The sequence below is a fragment of the Oncorhynchus masou genome, chromosome 17, assembly GCF_036934945.1.
Source record: "Oncorhynchus masou masou isolate Uvic2021 chromosome 17, UVic_Omas_1.1, whole genome shotgun sequence".
In the NCBI taxonomy this organism is placed as follows: domain Eukaryota; kingdom Metazoa; phylum Chordata; class Actinopteri; order Salmoniformes; family Salmonidae; genus Oncorhynchus; species Oncorhynchus masou.
In genome coordinates, this window is record NC_088228.1 from 5658031 (window position 1) to 5679586 (window position 21556).

Below are 21556 nucleotides of genomic sequence, written 5' to 3' on the forward strand. Positions count from 1 at the left end.
CTGCTGGAAGGTGAACCTCTGTCCCAGTCTCAAATCTCTGGAAGACTGAAACAGGTTTCCCTCAAGATTTTCCCTGTATTTAGCGGCATCCATCATTCCTTCAATTCTGACTAGTTTCCCAGTCCCTGCCGATGAAAAACATTCCCACAGCATGATGCTGCCACCACCATGCTTCACTGTTGGGATGTAATTCTTGGGGTGATGAGAGGTGTTGGGTTTGCACCAGACATAGTGTTTTCCTTGATGGTCAAAAAGATCAATCTGACCAGAGTACCTTATTCCATATGTTTGGAGAGTCTCCCATATGCCTTTTGGCAAACGCCAAACATGTTTGCTTATTTTTTTTCTTTAAGCAATTGCTTTTCTTCTAGCCACTCTTCCGTAAAGCCCAGCTCTGTGGAGAAGCAACAAAGAGACCAAAGATAACCCTGTTGCTTCTCTGATTAATGCCCTCTTTGCCCTCTCTTAGTTCCTTTATAATGTCTTTGTGTTAGTTTGGTCAGGGCGTGAGTTGGGGTGGGTAGTCTATGTTCTATTTCTATGTTCTATTTCTGTGTTTGGCCTGGTATGGTTCTCAATCAGAGGCAGCTGTCGATCGTTGTCTCTGATTCAGAATCATACTTAGGTAGCCTGTTTTCCCCATGTTGGTTGTGGGTGATTATTTTCCCTGTCTGTGTTTGCTCCATAAGGGACTGTGTCGGTTTCCATTTATTCTCTTATTCTTTTGTCTTCTGTGTTCAGTTATATTTCATTAAAATTATATTATAGACACTTACCACACTGCACATTGTTCCGATCCTTCCTACTCATCCTCAGAAGATGAGGACGAAAACTGATACAATGTGACACTTGGATTTTACAGCGGAATTTATTTAACAAATTATGCTAGTAATTGGTTGCACCAGATCTTATTTAGGGGCTTCATAGCAAAGGGGGTGAATACATGTGCATGCACTGTTTTCTTTCGTTTTTTAAACTAGTTTTTTTTTTCACTTTGCCAATTTGGACTATTTTGTCTATGTGCATTACATGAAATCCAAATAAAAATCTATTTAAATTACGGGTTGAAATGCAACAAAATAGGAAAAATGCCAAGGGGAGTGAATACTTTTGCAAGGCATTGCAAGGCACTGCATTGATCTATTCCATACATGTGTGATTCAATCATGTTACTGGCATAGGTTAAACATATCAGAAAATAACACTGTAGAGTTGTGGTGGCAAAATACTGGATGGAGTTGGGGGGTTTTCTCCCCACATTAACTTGGGTTCCCTTTCAGAAAGAAATGAATAACTTCAGAGGGTCTTCATCCATGCTGTCTCATAATTAATGATTAATAATGAAAATAATAAATAAATAAAACATGAATAATAATACATTAATAGATAAGTAATAATAAATAAATAATTACATCTCTCACTCATAGTCATGGTTGACATGAGGCCGTTCGTGTTCCATAGTGTTCTGGAATATTGATTTATCTCTCCATTCCATAGACCATTGCAGGGTGTCATATCTCTCTCTCTTACATTATCACAGAACATCGATATTTCATCGTTTGGAGAAAAGGGGAGCTTAGATATGCCTGAACATGTGTTTAGCAATAAAACTGACTGAAAAACGTCTCTATTAAAAAATACAGGTAAATGGAATTTCTGTATGGCATTGAGATACACTACCCGTCAAAAGCTTTAAAACCTACTCATTCCAGGGGTTTTCTTAATTTTTACTATTTTCTACATTGTAGAATAATAGTGAAGTCGTCAACTATGAAATAACACACATGGAATCATGTAGTAACCAAAAAAGTATTTTATATTTGAGATTCTTCAAAGTAGCCACCCTTTGCCTTGAAGAGAGCTTGGCATTCTCTCAACCAGCTTCACGGGGAATGCTTTTCCAACAGTCTTGAAGGAGTTCCCACATATGCTGAGCACTTGTCGGCAGCTTTTCCTTCACTGCGGTCCAACTCATCCCAAACCATCTCAATTGGGTTGAGGTCATGTGATTTTGTGGCGGCCAGGTCATCTGATGCATTCACTCTCCTTCTTGGTCAAATAGCCCTTACACAGCCTGGAGGTTGTGTTGGGTCATTGTCCTGTTGAAAAAACAACAGTAGTCCAACTAAGGGCAAACCCGATGAGATGGCATATCGCTGCAGAATCCTTAATGTCTTTAAAGTAATGGACTGTCATTTCCCTTTGCTTATTTGAGCTGTTCTTGCCATAATATTTATTTTAACTAGGCAAGTCAGTAAAGAACAAAGTCTTATTTACAATGACAGCCTACTGGGGAACAATGGGTTAACTGCCTTGTTCGGGGAAAGAACAATAGATTTTTACCCTGTCAACTCGGGGATTCGATACAACAATCTTTCAGTTACTGGTCAAACACTTGAACCACTAGGCTACCTGCTGTTTTACCAAGTAGGGCTGTCTTCTGTATACCACCCCTAACTTGTCACAACACGACTGATTGGCTACAATGCATTAAGAAGGAAAGAAAGTCCACAAATTAACTATTAACAAGGCGCACCTGTTAAATGATTTTTTTTTTTTTACCTTTATTTAATCAGGCAAGTCAGTTAAGAACAAATTCTTATTTTCAATGACGGCCTAGGAACAGTGGGTTAACTGCCTGTTCAGGGGCAGAAATGCATCCCAGGTGACTACCTCATGAAGCTGTTGAGAGTAAGTGGTGAAAATGAAAGTGTACTGATCTTCAGGTACATGAAAATGGTAATGCCGTGCAACACCATGGCCCATAGATAGATGTGTCCTAACAGTTACATCTTGACTCTTAGGATAGATCCATCTTAACAGTCATCCTGCAGGGAATGTCACACCTTCTGAAAAATGGTGTGATGCTGCACATATGTCTCAGAGCAACTCAGCGCGGTGTGTGTGTGCGTGTGTGTGTGTGTGTGTGTGTGTGTGTGTGTGTGTGTGTGTGTGTGTGTGTGTGTGTGTGTGTGTGTGTGTGTGTGTGTGCGTGTGTGTGTGCGCGTGTGCGCGTGTGCGTGTGTGTGTCCAAGTAACTCTGATATTGGTCCTTGGCCAGGGTTTAAACCTCAGGGTTTTCTCACTTGTCAAGGTCTACACGAGCGCCAATGATATTTCTATTGGACAAGGGGGATACCTAGTCAGTTGTAAAACTGAATGCCTTCAACTGAAATGTGTCTTCCGCATTTAACCCAACCCCTCTGAATCAGAGAGGTGCTGGGGGCTGCCTTAATCCACATCCACGTCTTCAGCACCCGGGGAACAGTGGATTCTCTCTCTCTCTCTCTCTCTCTCTCTCTCTCTCTCTCTCTCTCTCTCTCTCTCTCTCTGTCTCTCTCTGTCTCTCTCTGTCTCTCTCTCTCTCTCTCTCTCTCTCTGTCTCTCTTTCTTTCCCCGTCACGCGCTCTCTCTCTGTCTCTCTTTGTTGCGCTCTCTCTCAATTCAATTCAATTCAATTCAATTCAATTCAATTCAATTCAATTCAATTCAAGGGGCTTTATTGGCATGGGAAACATATGTTAACATTGCCAAAGCAAGTAAGGTATATAATATATAAAGTGAAATAAACAATAAAAATTAACAGTAGACATCACACATACAGAAGTTTCAAAACAATAAAGACATTACAAATGTCATATTATATATATATATATATATATACAGTGTTTTTACAATGTGCAAATGGTAAAGGACACAAGATAAAATAAATAAGCATAGATATGTGTTGTATTTACAATGGTGCGTGTTCTTCACTGGTTGCCCTTTTCTCGTGGCAACAGGTCACAAATCTTGCTGCTCTGATGGCACACTGTGGAATTTCACCCAGTAGATATGGGAGTTTTTCAAAATTGGATTTGTTTTCGAATTCTTTGTGGATCTGTGTAATCTGAGGGAAATATGTCTCTCTAATATGGTCATACATTGGGCAGGAGGTTAGGAAGTGCAGCTCAGTTTCCACCTCATTTTGTGGGCAGTGAGCACATAGCCTGTCTTCCCTTGAGAGCCATGTCTGCCTACGGCGGCCCTTCTCAATAGCAAGGCTATGCTCGCTGAGTCTGTACATAGTCAAAGCTTTCCTTAATTTTTGGTCAGTCACAGTGGTCAGGTATTCTGCCGCTGTGTACTCTCTGTGTAGGGCCAAATAGCATTCTAGTTTGCTCTGTTTTTTTGTTAATTCTTTCCAATGTGTCAAGTAATTATCTTTTTGTTTTCTCATGATTTGGTTGGGTCTAATTGTGCTGCTGTCATGGGGATCTGTAGGGTGTGTTTGTGAACAGAGCCCCAGGACCAGCTTGCTTAGGGGACTCTTCTCCAGGTTCATCTCTCTGTAGGTGATGGCTTTGTTGTGGAAGGTTTGGGAATCGCTTTCTTTTAGGTGGTTATAGAATTTAACTGCTCTTTTCTGGATTTTGATAATTAGTGGGTATCGGCCTAATTCTGCTCTGCATGCATTATTTGGTGTTCTACGTTGTACACTGAGGATATTTTTGCAGAATTCTGCGTGCAGAGTCTCAATTTGGTGTTTGTCCCATTTTGTGAAGTCTTGGTTGGTGAGTGGACCCCAGACCTCACAACCATAAAGGGCAATGGGCTCTATGACTGATTCAAGTATTTTTAGCCAAATCCTAATTGGTATGTTGAAATTTATGTTCCTTTTGATGGCATAGAATGCCCTTCTTGCCTTGTCTCTCAGATTGTTCACAGCTTTGTGGAAGTTACCTGTGGCGCTGATGTTTAGGCCAAGGTATGTATAGTTTTTTGTGTGCTCTAGGGCAACAGTGTCTAGATGGAATTTGTATTTGTGGTCCTGGTGACTGGACCTTTTTTGGAACACCATTATTTTGGTCTTACTGAGATTTACTGTCAGGGCCCAGGTCTGACAGAATCTGTGCATAAGATCTAGGTGCTGCTGTAGGCCCTCCTTGGTTGGTGACAGAAGCACCAGATCATCATCTCTCTCTCTCTCTCTCTCTCTCTCTCTCTGTCTCTCTTTCTTTCTCTGTCACGCGCTCTCTCTCTGTCTCTCTTTGTTGCGCTCTCTCTCTCTCTCTCTCTCTCTCTCTCTCTCTCTCTCTCTGTCTCTCTCTCTCTCTCTCTCTCTGTCTCTCTTTCTTTCTCTGTTGCGCTCTCTCTCTCTCTCTGCCTCTCAACCCCTCCAACTCTTCCTAAGCTGTTAATCAGGCCTACAGTTGCTGTGGGAGAAAGACAATAGTCCTGGGGTCTTCTGGAGGACGTGGACCAGATATATAATCCACAGAACCACTGTCAACAAAGTCAACTCTGTACCGTCTACAGATTAGAGACATTTGAATCTGAGGCGGAAAGTTGATCTACTGCTGAAGCATACATTCAACACAATAGGACGTATTAGCTAGCCACTGAGAATCGTCCAGAATGCGTCAACTTCTTCATGTTGTTATGCCTTAGTCATCCTTCCAAAGACATACATATTATAATATCATAATCATAATCATTATATTGTTCATGCTTCAAACCACTAATATGTCCCTTAAAATTCGACCTTTGAAATTCAACCAACCCTTCAAAACAATGTAAAAAAAATATATGGAATATAAGAATATTATGGATGCTAACATCACTGAAATGTCCCTTGGAATTTCAACATTGTCATTACAGTCATTTCATGTCCCTTGGTGTGTCTGAGCATAGCTGCAGCACCCCGCGTAAATAAATATATATTTATCTATAATGCATTAGGGAATAAATCTCTCTCTCATATATATATATATATATACAGATCTATTTTTACAAAGAACATGAGATTCAAGCCTTATGTAGAAACAGGAAATGCATCCATGTGGCGTATGGTCAAAGTAGTACACTAGGGAAAACATCTCTCTCTCTGTAGCTCTCTGTCATATGAGAGAGAGCGAGATATATATATATAATAGATCTATTTTATATATATATACAGTGCCTTGCGAAAGTATTCGGCCCCCTTGAACTTTGCGACCTTTTGCCACATTTCAGGCTTCAAACATAAAGATATAAACCTGTATTTTTTTGTGAAGAATCAACAACAAGTGGGAGACAATCATGAAGTGGAACGACATTTATTGGATATTTCAAACTTTTTTAACAAACAAAAACTGAAAAATTGGGCGTGCAAAATTATTCAGTCCCTTTACTTTCAGTGCAGCAAACTCTCTCCAGAAGTTCAGTGAGGATCTCTGAATGATCCAATGTTGACCTAAATGACTAATGATGATAAATACAATCCACCTGTTTGTAATCAAGTCTCCGTATAAATGCACCTGCACTGTGATAGTCTCAGAGGTCCGTTAAAAGCGCAGAGAGCATCATGAAGAACAAGGAACACACCAGGCAGGTCCGAGATACTGTTGTGAAGAAGTTTAAAGCCGGATTTGGATACAAAAAGATTTCCCAAGCTTTAAACATCCCAAGGAGCACTGTGCAAGCGATAATATTGAAATGGAAGGAGTATCAGACCACTGCAAATCTACCAAGACCTGGCCGTCCCTCTAAAATTTCAGCTCATACAAGGAGAAGACTGATCAGAGATGCAGCCAAGAGGCCCATGATCACTCTGGATGAACTGCAGAGATCTACAGCTGAGGTGGGAGAGACTGTCCATAGGACAACAATCAGTCGTATATTGCACAAATCTGGCCTTTATGGAGAGTGGAAAGAAGAAAGTCATTACTTAAAGATATCCATAAAAAGTGTTGTTTAAAGTTTGCCACAAGCCACCTGGGAGACACACCAAACATGTGGAAGAAGGTGCTCTGGTCAGATGAAACCAAAATTGAACTTTTTGGCAACAATGCAAAACGTTATGTTTGGCGTAAAAGCAACACAGCTCATCACCCTGAACACATCATACCCACTGTCAAACATGGTGGTGGCAGCATCATGGTTTGGGCCTGCTTTTCTTCAGCAGGGACAGAGAAGATGGTTAAAATTGATGGGAAGATGGATGGAGTCAAATACAGGACCATTCTGGAAGAAAACCTGATGGAGTCTGCAAAAGACCTGAGACGGACGGAGATTTGTCTTCCAACAAGACAATGATCCAAAACATAAAGCAAAATCTACAATGGAATGGTTCAAAAACAAACATATCCAGGTGTTAGAATGGCCAAGTCAAAGTCCAGACCTGAATCTCAACGCTACAGATGAGATGGAATCTCAACGCTACACAGTTGTGTTCATAAGGCTTGAATCTCAACGCTACACAGTTGTGTTCATAAGGTTTGAATCTCAACGCTACACAGTTGTGTTCATAAGGGTGGAATCTCAACGCTACACAGTTGTGTTCATAAGGGTGGAATCTCAACGCTACACAGTTGTGTTCATAAGGGTGGAATCTCAACGCTGCACAGTTGTGTTCATAAGGGTGCAATCTCAACGCTACACAGTTGTGTTCATAAGTATTGAATCTCAACGCTACACAGTTGTGCTCTGTTTTATTTTTATTTCACCTTTTATTTAACCAGGTAGGCAAGTTGAGAACAAGTTCTCATTTACAATTGCGACCTGGCCAAGATAAAGCAAAACAGTTCGACACATACAACGACACAGAGTTACACATGGAGTAAAACAAACATACAGTCAATAATACAGTATGTGCAAATGAGGTAAGATAAGGCAGGTAAGGTGGGTGTGGCTAGGCAGGTGTAGTGTGTCATGGAAACGGCAGAGATAGGAGACATTTTCTAAAGATCGACACCATTTTTATCCATCCGTTGGGTGTGTTTTTTTTTGTCAAACGTTCTTGAATATGACAAATTATGATGGAAACAGTGTTTTTTTTTAGTAAATTATGATTGCTGGATATTTTTGAAGGCATGTGGGGTACGTAACTTTAAGCTGTACTCCACATTTAATTCTAAATGCCTACTGTAGTGTAATTAGCAACACCTAGTGGTGAGAAACCAGCGGGGCACTATGAGGCACAGCTGTAGGCTATTCTTGGGTTACGCGGTTAGTTGGGTTAGGGACCGGGAATAAAGTACAGCTCAATGAGTCCCGTGAGTCTCAGTCAAGTCTATGCATTACAAGTGGCGACAAGGACATGGAAATGAAAATGAACATTATCCACTCAAGACGCTGGGTGAAGGGAAATTGTAATGGGACTTTTCACGAAGACCTAGCCTAGCCGTTCAGCTAACACAGCCGATTAGCGAAGAAGTGCGCTAGCTAGCAAAACAAGCTAAGAATAATAGCACTGACCTTACCTTCTCTCCCGCCGTTCGATGTGCACTCAGACCCAGCCAGTGTTGGTTTGCGATGGGCAAAATGGATTATTAGTTTCAAACTGTTCACACTGTTTCAGGAGTCAAAGATGCAGTACGCAGACAAGCTCTTTAATTGCACTTGGGAGGTTGGGATGTGCAGGATATATTCACCACATTAGACGACACGGGGGAAAACAAGAACTATGAGATCAAATAGACGAAGCTAAACGAGTACTTCACCCCCCCCCCCCAAGACAAAACATTCCTTGCAAGAGACGTTTGTTTAGACAAGCCGAACGAGCGCAGGGTGGACATGTTTGTGAGCAGACTGAAACAGTTGGCTGCAACGTGTGATTATGGAGATTTCAAAGACGATTTCATATGGGACCAAGTGATTGAGTCGCTCAAATGTATTGCACAATTGGCTTCTGTGCGAGAGGGACCTCTCTCACCACTCTAATGGATATGGTGAGAGCAATGGAGGCTGTTGACTAGCAGGCGGACAGAATGGAAAGCCTGAATGCCAATGCAATTCAACAGGGGATAAGTACATAAACACAGAATGGAACAAAAATTAAAAAAGGGCCAGCAAATGATGACCATGTTGTCAGGAGGGCCATACTGGACGGCCATGTTCTATCAAACAAGGTTAACAAAGCTCCAGATGTGGTCAGGAGGGCCATACTGGACGGCCATGTTCTATCAAACAAGGTAAACAAAGCACCAGTTGTGGTCAGGAGGGCCATACTGGATGGCCATGTTTTATCAAACAAGGTAAACAAAGCTCCAGTTGTGGTCAGGAGGGCCATACTGGACGGCCATGTTGTCAGGAGGGCCATACTGGACGGCCATGTTGTCAGGAGGGCCATACTGGACGGCCATGTTCTATCAAACAAGGTAAACAATGCTCCAGTTGTGGTCAGGAGGGCCATACTGGACGGCCATGTTCTATCAAACAAGGTAAACAAAGCTCCAGTTGTTGTCAGGAGGGCCATACTGGACGGCCATGTTGTCAGGAGGGCCATACTGGACGGCCATGTTTTATCAAACAAGGTAAACAATGCTTCAGATGTGGTCAGGAGGGCCATACTGGACGGCCATGTTTTATCAAACAAGGTAAACAAAGCTCCAGTTGTTGTCAGGAGGGCCATACTGGACGGCCATGTTGTCAGGAGGGCCATACTGGACGGCCATGTTTTATCAAACAAGGTAAACAATGCTTCAGATGTGGTCAGGAGGGCCATACTGGACGGCCATGTTCTATCAAACAAGGTAAACAAAGCTCCAGTTGTGGTCAGGAGGGCCATACTGGACGGCCATGTAGACAGGAGGGCCATACTGGACGGCCATGTTTTATCAAACAAGGTAAACAAAGCTCCAGTTGTGGTCAGGAGGGCCATACTGGACGGCCATGTTGTCAGGAGGGCCATACTGGACGGCCATGTTTTATCAAACAAGGTAAACAAAGCTCCAGTTGTGGTCAGGAGGGCCATACTGGACGGCCATGTTGTCAGGAGGGCCATACTGGACGGCCATGTTGTCAGGAGGGCCATACTGGACGGCCATATTCTATCAAATAAGGTAGACAATGCTCCAGTTGTGGTCAGGAGGGCCATAATGGACGGCCATGTTCTATCAAACAAGGTAGACAATGCTTCAGATGTGGTCAGGAGGGCCATACTGGACGGCCATGTTGTCAGGAGGGCCATACTGGATGGCCATGTTCTATCAAACAAGGTAGACAATGCTTCAGATGTTGTCAGGGGGGCCATACTGGACGGCCATGTTCTATCAAACATGGTAGACAATGCTCCAGTTGTGGTCAGGAGGGCCATACTGGACGGCCATGTGGTCAGGAGGGCCATACTGGACGGCCATGTTCTATCAAACAAGGTAGACAATGCTTCAGATGTTGTCAGGAGGGCCATACTGGACGGCCATGTGGTCAGGAGGGCCATACTGGACGGCCATGTAGACAGGAGGGCCATACTGGACGGCCATGTTCTATCAAACAAGGTAGACAATGCTTCAGATGTGGTCAGGAGGGCCATACTGGACGGCCATGTTGTCAGGAGGGCCATACTGGACGGCCATGTTCTATCAAACAAGGTAGACAATGCTTCAGATGTTGTCAGGGGGGCCATACTGGACGGCCATGTTCTATCAAAAATGGTAGACAATGCTCCAGTTGTGGTCAGGAGGGCCATACTGGACGGCCATGTGGTCAGGAGGGCCATACTGGACGGCCATGTTCTATCAAACAAGGTAGACAATGCTTCAGATGTTGTCAGGAGGGCCATACTGGACGGCCATGTTCTATCAAACAAGGTAGACAATGCTTCAGATGTGGTCAGGAGGGCCATACTGGACGACCAGGTTGTCAGGAGGGCCATACTGGAAGGCCATGTTCTATCAAACAAGGTAAACAAAGCTCCAGATGTGGTCAGGAGGGCCATACTGGACGGCCATGTTCTATCAAACAAGGTAAATAATGCTTCAGATGTGGTCAGGAGGGCCATACTGGACGGCCATGTTCTGTCAAACAAGGTAGACAATGCTTCAGATGTGGTCAGGAGGGCCATACTGGACGGCCGTGTTGTCAGGAGGGCCATACTGGACGGCCATGTTGTCAGGAGGGCCATACTGGACGGCCATGTTCTATCAAACAAGGTAGACAATGCTCCAGTTGTGGTCAGGAGGGCCATACTGGACGGCCATGTTCTATCAAACAAGGTAGACAATGCTCCAGTTGTGGTCAGGAGGGCCATACTGGACGGCCATGTGGTCATTAGGGCCATACTGGACGGCCATGTTCTGTCAAACAAGGTAAACAAAGCTCCAGATGTGGTCAGGAGGGCCATACTGGACGGCCATGTTCTATCAAACATGTTAAACAATGCTTCAGTTGTTGTCAGGAGGGCCATACTGGACGGCCATGTTCTGTCAAACAAGGTAAACAATGCTTCAGATGTGGTCAGGAGGGCCATACTGGACGGCCATGTTCTATCAAACAAGGTAAACAATGCAAAAAATGTGGCAAAGATAAACATTTCTCCAAAATGTGCAGGACAAAGACAAAACTGAATGGAAATGAATTGACGAACACACTCTCTACAGTAAACAACATGATACAACAGACAACGTGTTAATTGACTCTGGGGCTCGATGTAATATTGTCGGTTCAGCAACATTCAGTCATTTGCAGACCAAATGCAATGTGCAATGTGAAACCAACATCCAAGAGACTTTACCCATATGGTTCACCACAACCATTAGCAGTCGAGGGCCTGGTCACTGCCGACATTACAGCAGTCAGTAGTTCTGAGACTGTCACTGCAAACAGGTTAGTTGTGAAAGATGGAACAGCGTCTGTTGCTCTTGACATTTTGCACATAAGGCCAAAGGCACAACTCAGTCCAAGCTGATGATAAAAAAAGACATTCAAAGCTGCACCTCCGGAGGGAATTAAAACAATACTGTTTCACAGGGCTGAGAAAACTGAGAAACTTCCTGTTAGGAATGAATGTACTGTAGATGAGACACACCTCTGGCACAGCCTGGACACAGAATAGCATTCCGTGTCAAGAAGCTAGTTGAAGAGAAGACGAATGAGCTAGGAAACACATCTGTTTTTGAGAACGAGCTAGAGGACAGACATTATTGAGAACGAGTTAGAGGACACAGATGTTATGTAGAAAGAGCAAGAGGACACGGATGTTATTGAGAACGAGCTAGAGGACACCAATGAAATGTAGAACGAGCAAGAGGACACCGATGTTATTTAGAACGAGCAAGAGAGCTCGGATGTTATTTAGAACGAGCTAGAGGACACCGATGTTATTGAGAACGAGCAAGAGGGCTCGGATGTGATTTAGAACGAGCTAGAGGACACCGATGTTATTGAGAACGAGCTAGAGGACTCGGATGTTATTTAGAACGAGCAAGAGGGCTCGGATGTTATTTAGAACGAGCTAGAGGACACCGATGTTATTGAGAACGAGCAAGAGGGCTCGGATGTTATTTAGAACGAGCTAGAGGACACCGATGTTATTGAGAACGATCAAGAGGACACCGATGTTATTGAGAACGATCAAGAGGACTCGGATGTTATTGAGAACGAGCTCGATGACACAGATGTTATTGAGAACAGATTCAAGGTTGTATACAAGCCTGGGCCTCAGAATGCAGCCGAATCACTGTCACGGTTTACTCTGAACTCTCCGGCGTTTCTACACTACCGGGGACGACCACATCTACTGCGTAGGTATACACACAGTGCCATGTGCTTTCGCTCCACCAGAGCTGGAAGAAATATCAGCAAAAGACCCAGTTCTAGCCACTCTACGAACAAGCATCCGACAGGCTGACTGGAGCACATGCAACACTGCATACCGACGTGTTCAAGAAGAACTCTCTATTATTGGACAGAGAGTTCAACGAGGCGACCGCATTATCATGCCACGAGCAGCTCAGAAACGTACTTTGATGTTAGCACACGAAGGGCATTAGGGGATAGTAAAAACAAAACTGAGACTGCAGTGGTGGTGGAGTAGGGGCCTGATGGCACACAGTGTGTTGTGAAATCTGTGAATGTAATGTAATGTTTTTAAAATGGTATAACCTGCCTTTTGCTGGATCCATTATAAATACAAATACACAAAAGTGTGACGGTCAAACACTGATAAAGAGCTGGCACTGCTGGTGAAGTCCTGTTGAATGTGTCAAGTCAATGGTCCCTACAGTCAGAACAGAGCTACCAGCTGAACCATGACAGATCCTAGCCATTGACGTGTGGGTGAAAACCTCCTCGTAACAACAGACTACTACTCAAGATGGGTTGAATGTGAGAATTCTAAACCGCATCACCACGTCAATATAATCACAAGCCTGAGGGAGACTACTACAGTCCACGGGGTATCCTGAGTCCATTGTGACGGATAATGGTGCTCCTCTCACCGTTACTGATTTCCGAGCATTACTGTTGGAAAAACATTTAGATGCTGAATACATTATTATTTTGAGTAGATCATGTTTAGATAATGTCTTGTTACATTATAATGTATAGATCTGCAGTTTGAAGATGTGCTATCATAATGGTTAGTTAAGCATCTAAGAAGAGGGATGTAGGTTATTAACAACACCTAGTGGTGACAAACCAGCGGGGCACTATGGGGCACTATGGGGCACTATGAGGCACTATGGGGCACTATGAGGCACTATGAGGCACTATGGGGCACTATTAGGCACTATGAGGCACTATGGGGCACTATGAGGCACTATGGGGCACTATGAGGCACTATGGGGCACTATGGGGCACTATGAGGCACTATGGGGCACTATGAGGCACTATGGGGCACTATGAGGCACTATGGGGCACTATGAGGCACTATGGGGCACTATGAGGCACTATGGGGCACTATGGGGCACTATGAGGCACTATGGGGCACTATGGGGCACTATGAGGCACGGCTGTAGGCTACTCTTGGGTTTGCGGAACGTTGGGTTAGGGACCGGGAATAAAGTACAGCTCAATGATTCCCGTGAGTTTGAGGCAAGTCAATACATTTCAACTACTGCTTGTAAAATACTTTTTTTTTACTGTAAAAATAATGTTGCTTTGCAGGACAAGGATTGTCCTGAATTGCTTCGCCTTGCTTTTCTGGTTGGCTGGTCGCAAGTTTCACCATATAATTATTTCAGATAGGACTGTAATTTTCACCATGTCACGGACCGTGGCAATATGCTGGCACATGAGACTTAATAGAATATGGCACATATTAGTCAATTGTTGTTTTCTATGCATGCTGGCTTTTACAGGCTATAGGTCACATGAAACAGATACGTGAGAGGGCAAAATCAAATCAAATTTATTTATATAGCCCTTCGTACATCAGCTGATATCTCAAAGTGCTGTACAGAAACCCAGCCTAAAACCCCAAACAGCAAGTAATGCAGGTGTAGAAGCACGGTGGCTAGGAAAAACTCCCTAGAAAGGCCAAAACCTAGGGAGAAACCCAGAGAGGAACCAGGCTATGTGGGGTGGCCAGTCCTCTTCTGGCTGTGCCAGCTGGAGATTATAACAGAACATGGCCAAGATGTTCAAATGTTCATAAATGACCAGCATGGTCGAATAATAATAATTCAGAACAGTTGAAACTGGAGCAGCAGCACGGTCAGGTGGGCTGGGGACAGCAAGGAGTCATCATGTCAGGTAGTCCTGGGGCATGGTCCTAGGGCTCAGGTCCCCCGAGAGAGAGAAAGAAAGAGAGCATTAGAGAGAGTATATGTGGGGTGGCCAGTCCTCTTCTGGCTGTGCCGGGTGGAGATTATAACAGAACATGGCCAAGATGTTCAAATGTTCATAAATGACCAGCATGGTCGAATAATAATAAGGCAGAACAGTTGAAACTGGAGCAGCAGCACGGCCAGGTGGACTGGGGACACCATGGAGTCATCATGTCAGGTAGTCCTGGGGCATGGTCCTAGGGCTCAGGTCCTCCGAGAGAGAGAAAGAAAGAGAGAAGGAGAGAATTAGAGAACGCACACTTAGATTCACACAGGACACCGAATGGGACAGGAGAAGTACTCCAGATATAACAAACTGACCCTAGCCCCCCGACACATAAACTACTGCAGCTTAAATACTGGAGGCTGAGACAGGAGGTGTCAGGAGACACTGTGGCCCCATCCGAGGACACCCCAGACAGGGCCAAACAGGAAGGATATAACCCCACCCACTTACCAAAGCACAGCCCCAACACCACTAGAGGGATATCTTCAACCACCAACTTACCATCCTGAGACAAGGCCGAGTATAGCCCACAAAGATCTCTGCCACGGCACAACCCAAGGGGGCAAACAGGCTGTCACAAATGTATTCATGTGCAATTTGCCTAAATGGGTAATGGAAACACTTCAACCATTACATTGAAACATAGCTAGTGATATCATGGTTGCACAGGTCATAGGTTTGGCTGCACAGTGCAATATAAATGTCCATAACACACAATAGACTGACCGGGAAGGTGATTTCCCAAAGTCAATGTCCTGCAATAAGAGCTAAGGTGTTAATATTTGTCTAAACTCTACACAGTTGTATTCTGTGGGTGTCACTGAGTCGGCTGATACCATATTTCATTGGAGCCATAGGTTCGGCTGTACAGTACATATAAGTATACCCCCAATGGAATTCTGAGTTCAAATAAATCCACAGTTTGATTTCAACTGATTTTTCACACATAGCCTTTTAAAGCAAATAGCCTTTTAGAGAATGTATTGAACAACATTCCAACCTTGTTTAGCATTGTCTAGTCCAATTGTGGCATGATTCCACTGTTTTTATCAGTTTGCATCAGTCAGACTTTTATTTTGAAGGCAAACACTATTCTTGCTAACGCTAATTGTTGTTCACGACACATGCCTCAACTCGTCTGTGGAATGAGCAGGTATCTGCCGGAGGCAGACCCTATTGCAGAAACGAGATTTCAATTATACTCCACAATCTCATAACAAATACAATATCATTTTAGGACATCGTAGCATTTTTTTTTTGCATCAAACTTGTAGTGTTTGATGCCTGTGATGTTTTCTCCAGCTAGCGAGGGACTATGGGATTCGCTGAATCACCTGCAGATGCCAATTTGCATTTCAAAGGCACCAATCACATTGAGCAAATGGTAGGAGGGCACCAATCATGTGGAAAGCCTGATAGGAGGCGGGCAGGTAAGAGGATGTTCATCCATGCCCTGTGTGCCCTCACCAGCCTATTCACTCTGGTGTGTGTGTGTGTGTGTGTGTGTGTGTGTGTGTGTGTGTGTGTGTGTGTGTGTGTGTGTGTGTGTGTGTGTGTGTGTGTGTGTGTGTGTGTGTGTGTGTGTGTGTGTGTGTGTGTGTGTGTGTGTGTGTGTGTGTGTGTGTGTGTATTTTCATTCGACCACAGAAAAGCCCGATTCAATTCATTCTCCCCCATTGAGGGAATGAGTCACTGCACGATACTCTGGATTTCCCCAGATCACTCATGATTATTTATCCCATGACTACCACTGCTGCTGTGGGGTATTGTTGTTGGTTTTTTTTCAGGGTTATTTTCTCTAAATTACACCTGCAAGGTCCTTCTATGGTCACAGTCATAAACAATCACTCACCCACCCGGAGTCGCGATTTGAAGGCGAAGTGAGTGGATGTCTCAACAGTCACGTTTTCTCTCTTCCTTAACGACTTTCTTCAGTGTACATTGCATTTGACTGCAGCTGGTTTCACCACATGTCCAGTCATGTCAGAATTAATAGAGAAGGATGTCTTTTGAACATATTGGGACTCGACCATAGTAATGTCTCTCTGTCATCGAATAAACTCTTATCTCTCTCTCCCTCTCTCTCTCTCTCTCTGTCTCTCTGTCTCTCTCTCTCTGTCTCTCTCTCCCTCTCTCTCTCTCTCTCTGTCTCTCTGTCTCTCTCTCTCTCTCTCTCCACAGCTCATGTGTGTGACAACGCCATGCTTCTCTGTCAGAACGGGGGAACGTGTCACCACCATCAGCGGTGCCACTGTGCTACAGGCTTCACTGGCATCCTTTGTGAGAGAGAACGATGCCAGGGTCCTGGTGCCTGTGAGGAGTACCCCACGTCTGGGCAACCACCCCTCCATCACCCCCCCCTCTTCCACTACCTCTACCCTCTCCTGCTGGGCCCCCCAGGTTTGCTCCTCCTCACCCTGCTACTCCCCCTGGTGATGATAGGGTTCTGTTGACAATCGCTGTATTCATTACAATTGGCCAGGGAACTATGAACTTGGAAAGATCTACTTGGCCTTATTGCGTTTTGATAGGACAGGAGAAAGACATCTCTAACCACATGTCTTGGGACAGCAGAATCATCTTGGGGAAAGGAAAAGAAACTTCAGCACCTAAAGACACCAAGATGGGACCATCCAGAGACACTGACCGAGATACAAAAATGCGATCATGACTGATATGAGGTAGAAGTGCAAGTGTTTGCTGATGAACTAGATGATTAACGAAGATATGCTTTTGGTCAGAGACAGACAGACAGACAGACAGGGAAAAAAAACACATCTGATTTACAGTGAAATCTATAAACTATAATCGCACAATGGCTGTGTCTCAAATGGTACCCTCTTCCCTATATAGTGCACTACTTTTGTCTAGGGCCCATGAGGAATAGGCTGCCATTTATGAAGACAACAATGTGTGTGACCTAGAAACTCTGTTAGAAACTCTGTCATTCATTGGGGACAGACTCAACATCTTCACAGTTGTTATCCCACTTCATGTGGATCATTTGAGACAGACTCAACATCTTCACAGATGTTATCCCACTTCATGTGGATCATTGGAGACAGACTAGTCATCTTCACAGATGTTATCCCACTTCATGCAGATCATTGGAGACAGACTAGTCATCTTCACAGATGTTATCCCACTTCATGTGGATCATTGGGGACAGACTCATCTTCACAGATGTTATCCCACTTCATGTGGATCATTGGAGACAGATGTTATCCCATTTCATGTGGATCATTGGAGACAGACTAGTCATCTTCACAGATGTTATCCCACTTCATGTGGATCATTGGAGACAGATGTTATCCCACTTCATGTGGATCATTGGGGACAGACTCATCTTCACAGATGTTATCCCACTTCATGTGGATCATTGGGGACAGACTCATCTTCACAGATGTTATCCCACTTCATGTGGATCATTGGGGACAGACTCAACATCTTCACAGATGTTATCCCACTTCATGTGGATCATTGGGGACAGACTAGTCATCTTCACAGATGTTATCCCACTTCATGTGGATCATTGGGGACAGACTAGTCATCTTCACAGATGTTATCCCACTTCATGTGGATCATTGGGGACAGACTCATCTTCACAGATGTTATCCCACTTCATGTGGATCATTGGGGACAGACTAGTCATCTTCACAGATGTTATCCCACTTCATGTGGATCATTGGGGACAGATGTTATCCCAACCAAACACCATGACATTGTACAAAACAAACGAGGAATCATCATTTGAACTCTGGATCTGTTGTCTGACTACAAAGTGGATGAGGAGACGAGGAGATGTCCATTATTTTGCTCCCTTCACCTTTTTCCTACCTCCTTGTTACCTTACCTTACTTCCTTTCCTCAAATATATTCCAACTACTTGTGCTTTGGTGACGCTAGTGATTTTGGTTGGCTGCTGAAAAAAATGCCATTTTGACAAAATTCTGCACACGTGTTACGATCCAAGCCAGTCCCTTGACTACCGGACGACTGTGAGAAGAATATTACTCTTGTTCTTTTTTTTGTCGTCGTTGGAGGAGGAGGAGGCTTCGTAGTCATGGCAACGCTTGCTGAGATCACACGTATTGGATAAAATTATGTATCATATTGTATTGTAGCTGTATTAAATTTTTTGGTACAAAACAAAAGATATTTTTTGTGACTTTAAGTAAAGGAAAAAGATGTCTTACTTTTAGTTTTTATATAATTTCCTTCCTGCTTAGGGTGGCAGTGTAACTCCTGAGGATGTCTACGACTCACGTATACATGTATACATGTTTTCACCTGCTGACACCTCAATGAATCTCTTTGAAAGACACACTCAAACACAATACACTTACAAAAAAGAGAAATCCAGTGTTTTTATTATTGCTTTAGAGAAGAACAGATCATCCAAGATCTCTTATCGCAGGGCAGCCCAACCCTCTTCCTGGAGATCTACCGTCCTGTAGGTTTTCAGTCCAACCCTCTTCCTGGAGATCTACTGTCCTGTAGGTTATCAGTCCAACCCTCTTCCTGGAGATCTACTGTCCTGTAGGTTTTCAGTCCAACCCTCTTCCTGGAGATCTACTGTCCTGTAGGTTTTCAGTCCAACCCTCTTCCTGGAGATCTACTGTCCTGTAGGTCATCAGTCCAACCCTCTTCCTGGAGATCTACTGTCCTGTAGGTTTTCAGTCCAACCCTCTTCCTGGAGATCTACCGTCCTGTATGTTTTCAGTCCAACCCTCTTCCTGGAGATCTACTGTCCTGTAGGTTATCAGTCCAACCCTCTTCCTGGAGATCTACTGTCCTGTAGGTTTTCAGTCCAACCCTCTTCCTGGAGATCTACTGTCCTGTAGGTTTTCAGTCCAACTCTCTTCCTGGAGATCTACTGTCCTGTAGGTTTTCAGACACTAAGCTTTATGCTGACAAATACTGTATAGATTTATAAATGCAAAATAGCCTTCTAAATATGCCAATCCTTAACATAGAAATTAAATAATTTCAATAGTTATTTTGCCACTGGTTAAGGACTGTAGTTTTTAATTGAAGAAAAAAAATGAAGCAAATCAATCGTATAATAGGTAAGGATTTATATATTCAATAGAAAGTAAAATATACAGTTTGTTCATCAACATCTTTGTGTTTTTGTTAATAAATGAATAATGAAAAAAAACACTTTCAAGATTCAGATGTCTGTATTCCCCCCATCCACCCACAGTCAAACTTTGCTGAGATGATCCATGTACATCTTGCATTTGTCGTATCGTCAATTTCCAAAATGTCTTGATGCCATATGAACACATTGATACACCGTGATCCATTGGCAGCTAAAGAAATGAGCTTATAGCCTACCGGGCCAATGCAGCAGTAGCTCATAGCCTACCGGGCCAATGCAGCAGTAGCTCATAGCCTACCGGGCCAATGCAGCAGTAGCTCATAGCCTACCGGGCCAATGCAGCAGTAGCTCATAGCCTACCGGGCCAATGCAGCAGTAGCTCATAGCCTACCGGGCCAATGCAGCAGTAGCTCATAGCCTACCGGGCCAATGCAGCAGTAGCTCATAGCCTACCGGGCCAATGCAGCAGTAGCTCATAGCCTACCGGGCCAAAGCAGCAGTAGCTCATAGCCTACCGGGCCAATGCAGCAGTAGCTCATAGCCTACCGGGCCAATGCAGCAGTAGCTCATAGCCTACCGGGCCAATGCAGCAGTAACTCATAGCCTACCGGGCCAATGCAGCAGTAGCTCATAGCCTACCGGGCCAATGCAGCAGTAGCTCATAGCCTACCGGGCCAATGCAGCAGTAGGCCTATAACTTCCATTGCTCTTTCACACCGACGATTGGATAATTATCAAAGGTGGGAGATTGCTGGGAAGATTTTTGAAATAGCTTACTATGAGAAAATATAGTTTTTTTATATATTATCAATCGCAACGGATGTAAAACAATACATAATAAATATTTAGCAGGCCAGGTACTTCCATGCCTGCTCACTCCCTCAGCAGAATCAGGACAGAGAAACCAGACACATTCTCATTGCAGACATGTAGCGCTGTTATAAGGGCACAGGGCGAGTCCCAGATGGTTTGAGTCTCTAATATTTATTAGTATCCAAGGGGTAGGCAAGAGAATAGTTGTGGACAGGCAAAAGATCATAACAAGGTCAGAGTCCAGGAGGTTACAGAGTGGTAGGCAGGCTCGAGGTCAGGGCAGGCAGTATGGTCAGGCAGGCTCGAGGTCAGGGCAGGCAGTGTGGTCAGGCAGGCTCGAGGTCAGGGCAGGCAGTATGGTCAGGCAGACTCGTGGTCAGGGCAGGCAGTATGGTCAGGCAGTCTCGAGGTCAGGGCAGGCAATGGTCAAAACCGGGAGGGCTAGCAAAAAAAAACAGAGAAAAGGAACAAGCACGGAGTAACACAATGGTTGACTTGACAAAACCAGACGAACTGGCACAGACACAGAAAACACAAGTATAAATGCCCAGGGGATAATGGGGAAGATGGGTGACACCTGGAGGGGGGTGGAGACAAGCACAAGGACAGGTGAAACAGATCAGGGTGTGACAGTGGTGGCAATCATGACATTTAGTCAGCCGGTGATTGTCAAGCAAATATCTGTTGGTTTCACTGTACTTGACCCGTTAATGAACCTAAAACCCATTCAGCACCTCCTGGCTTCCACACACAGCCGACAAGACACTGATGCAGACCTTTTGAACATCTACATTTTTTTTAAAGTAATAAAACCATGTAATGTAGCCTACAACTTCACAATAAATCCATAATTTATTTTAGACAGGTCTAAAGAAACATGATATGAAGAAAATGTATTTATCTATTTCAGAAGAACAGAATAGCATCCTCTGAGTCCTTCTGTCCGGCCCTGATGTGGCTCTGCCATATGGCTGTGGGCTACAATAGTTCATTTTAGCAGACAAGATTTGCTTAGAATTCCGTGTAATTGTTTTATATTATTTCATAGTGTGAAGAATACATTTGAACATAGCTGAATAAAAAATGATTTTCAAAATGATTTCTGAATGGACAGACGCTGTAAAT

General features: G+C 43.9%; 1 protein-coding gene across 2 annotated transcripts in view; it reads left to right on the plus strand.

Moving 5' to 3' along the window:
- LOC135558342 (netrin-G1-like) overlaps positions 1 to 19671 on the plus strand; it is a 198265-nt gene extending 178594 nt beyond the window's left edge. For both annotated transcript variants that reach the window (XM_064992081.1, XM_064992082.1), the window contains exon 7: positions 16696 to 19671. In XM_064992081.1, coding sequence (XP_064848153.1) covers positions 16696 to 16967 — 272 coding nt within the window. In that variant the 3' untranslated portion in view covers positions 16968 to 19671. The remainder of the gene's footprint in view (positions 1 to 16695) is intronic.
- The last annotated feature ends 1885 nt before the right edge of the window (positions 19672 to 21556 follow it).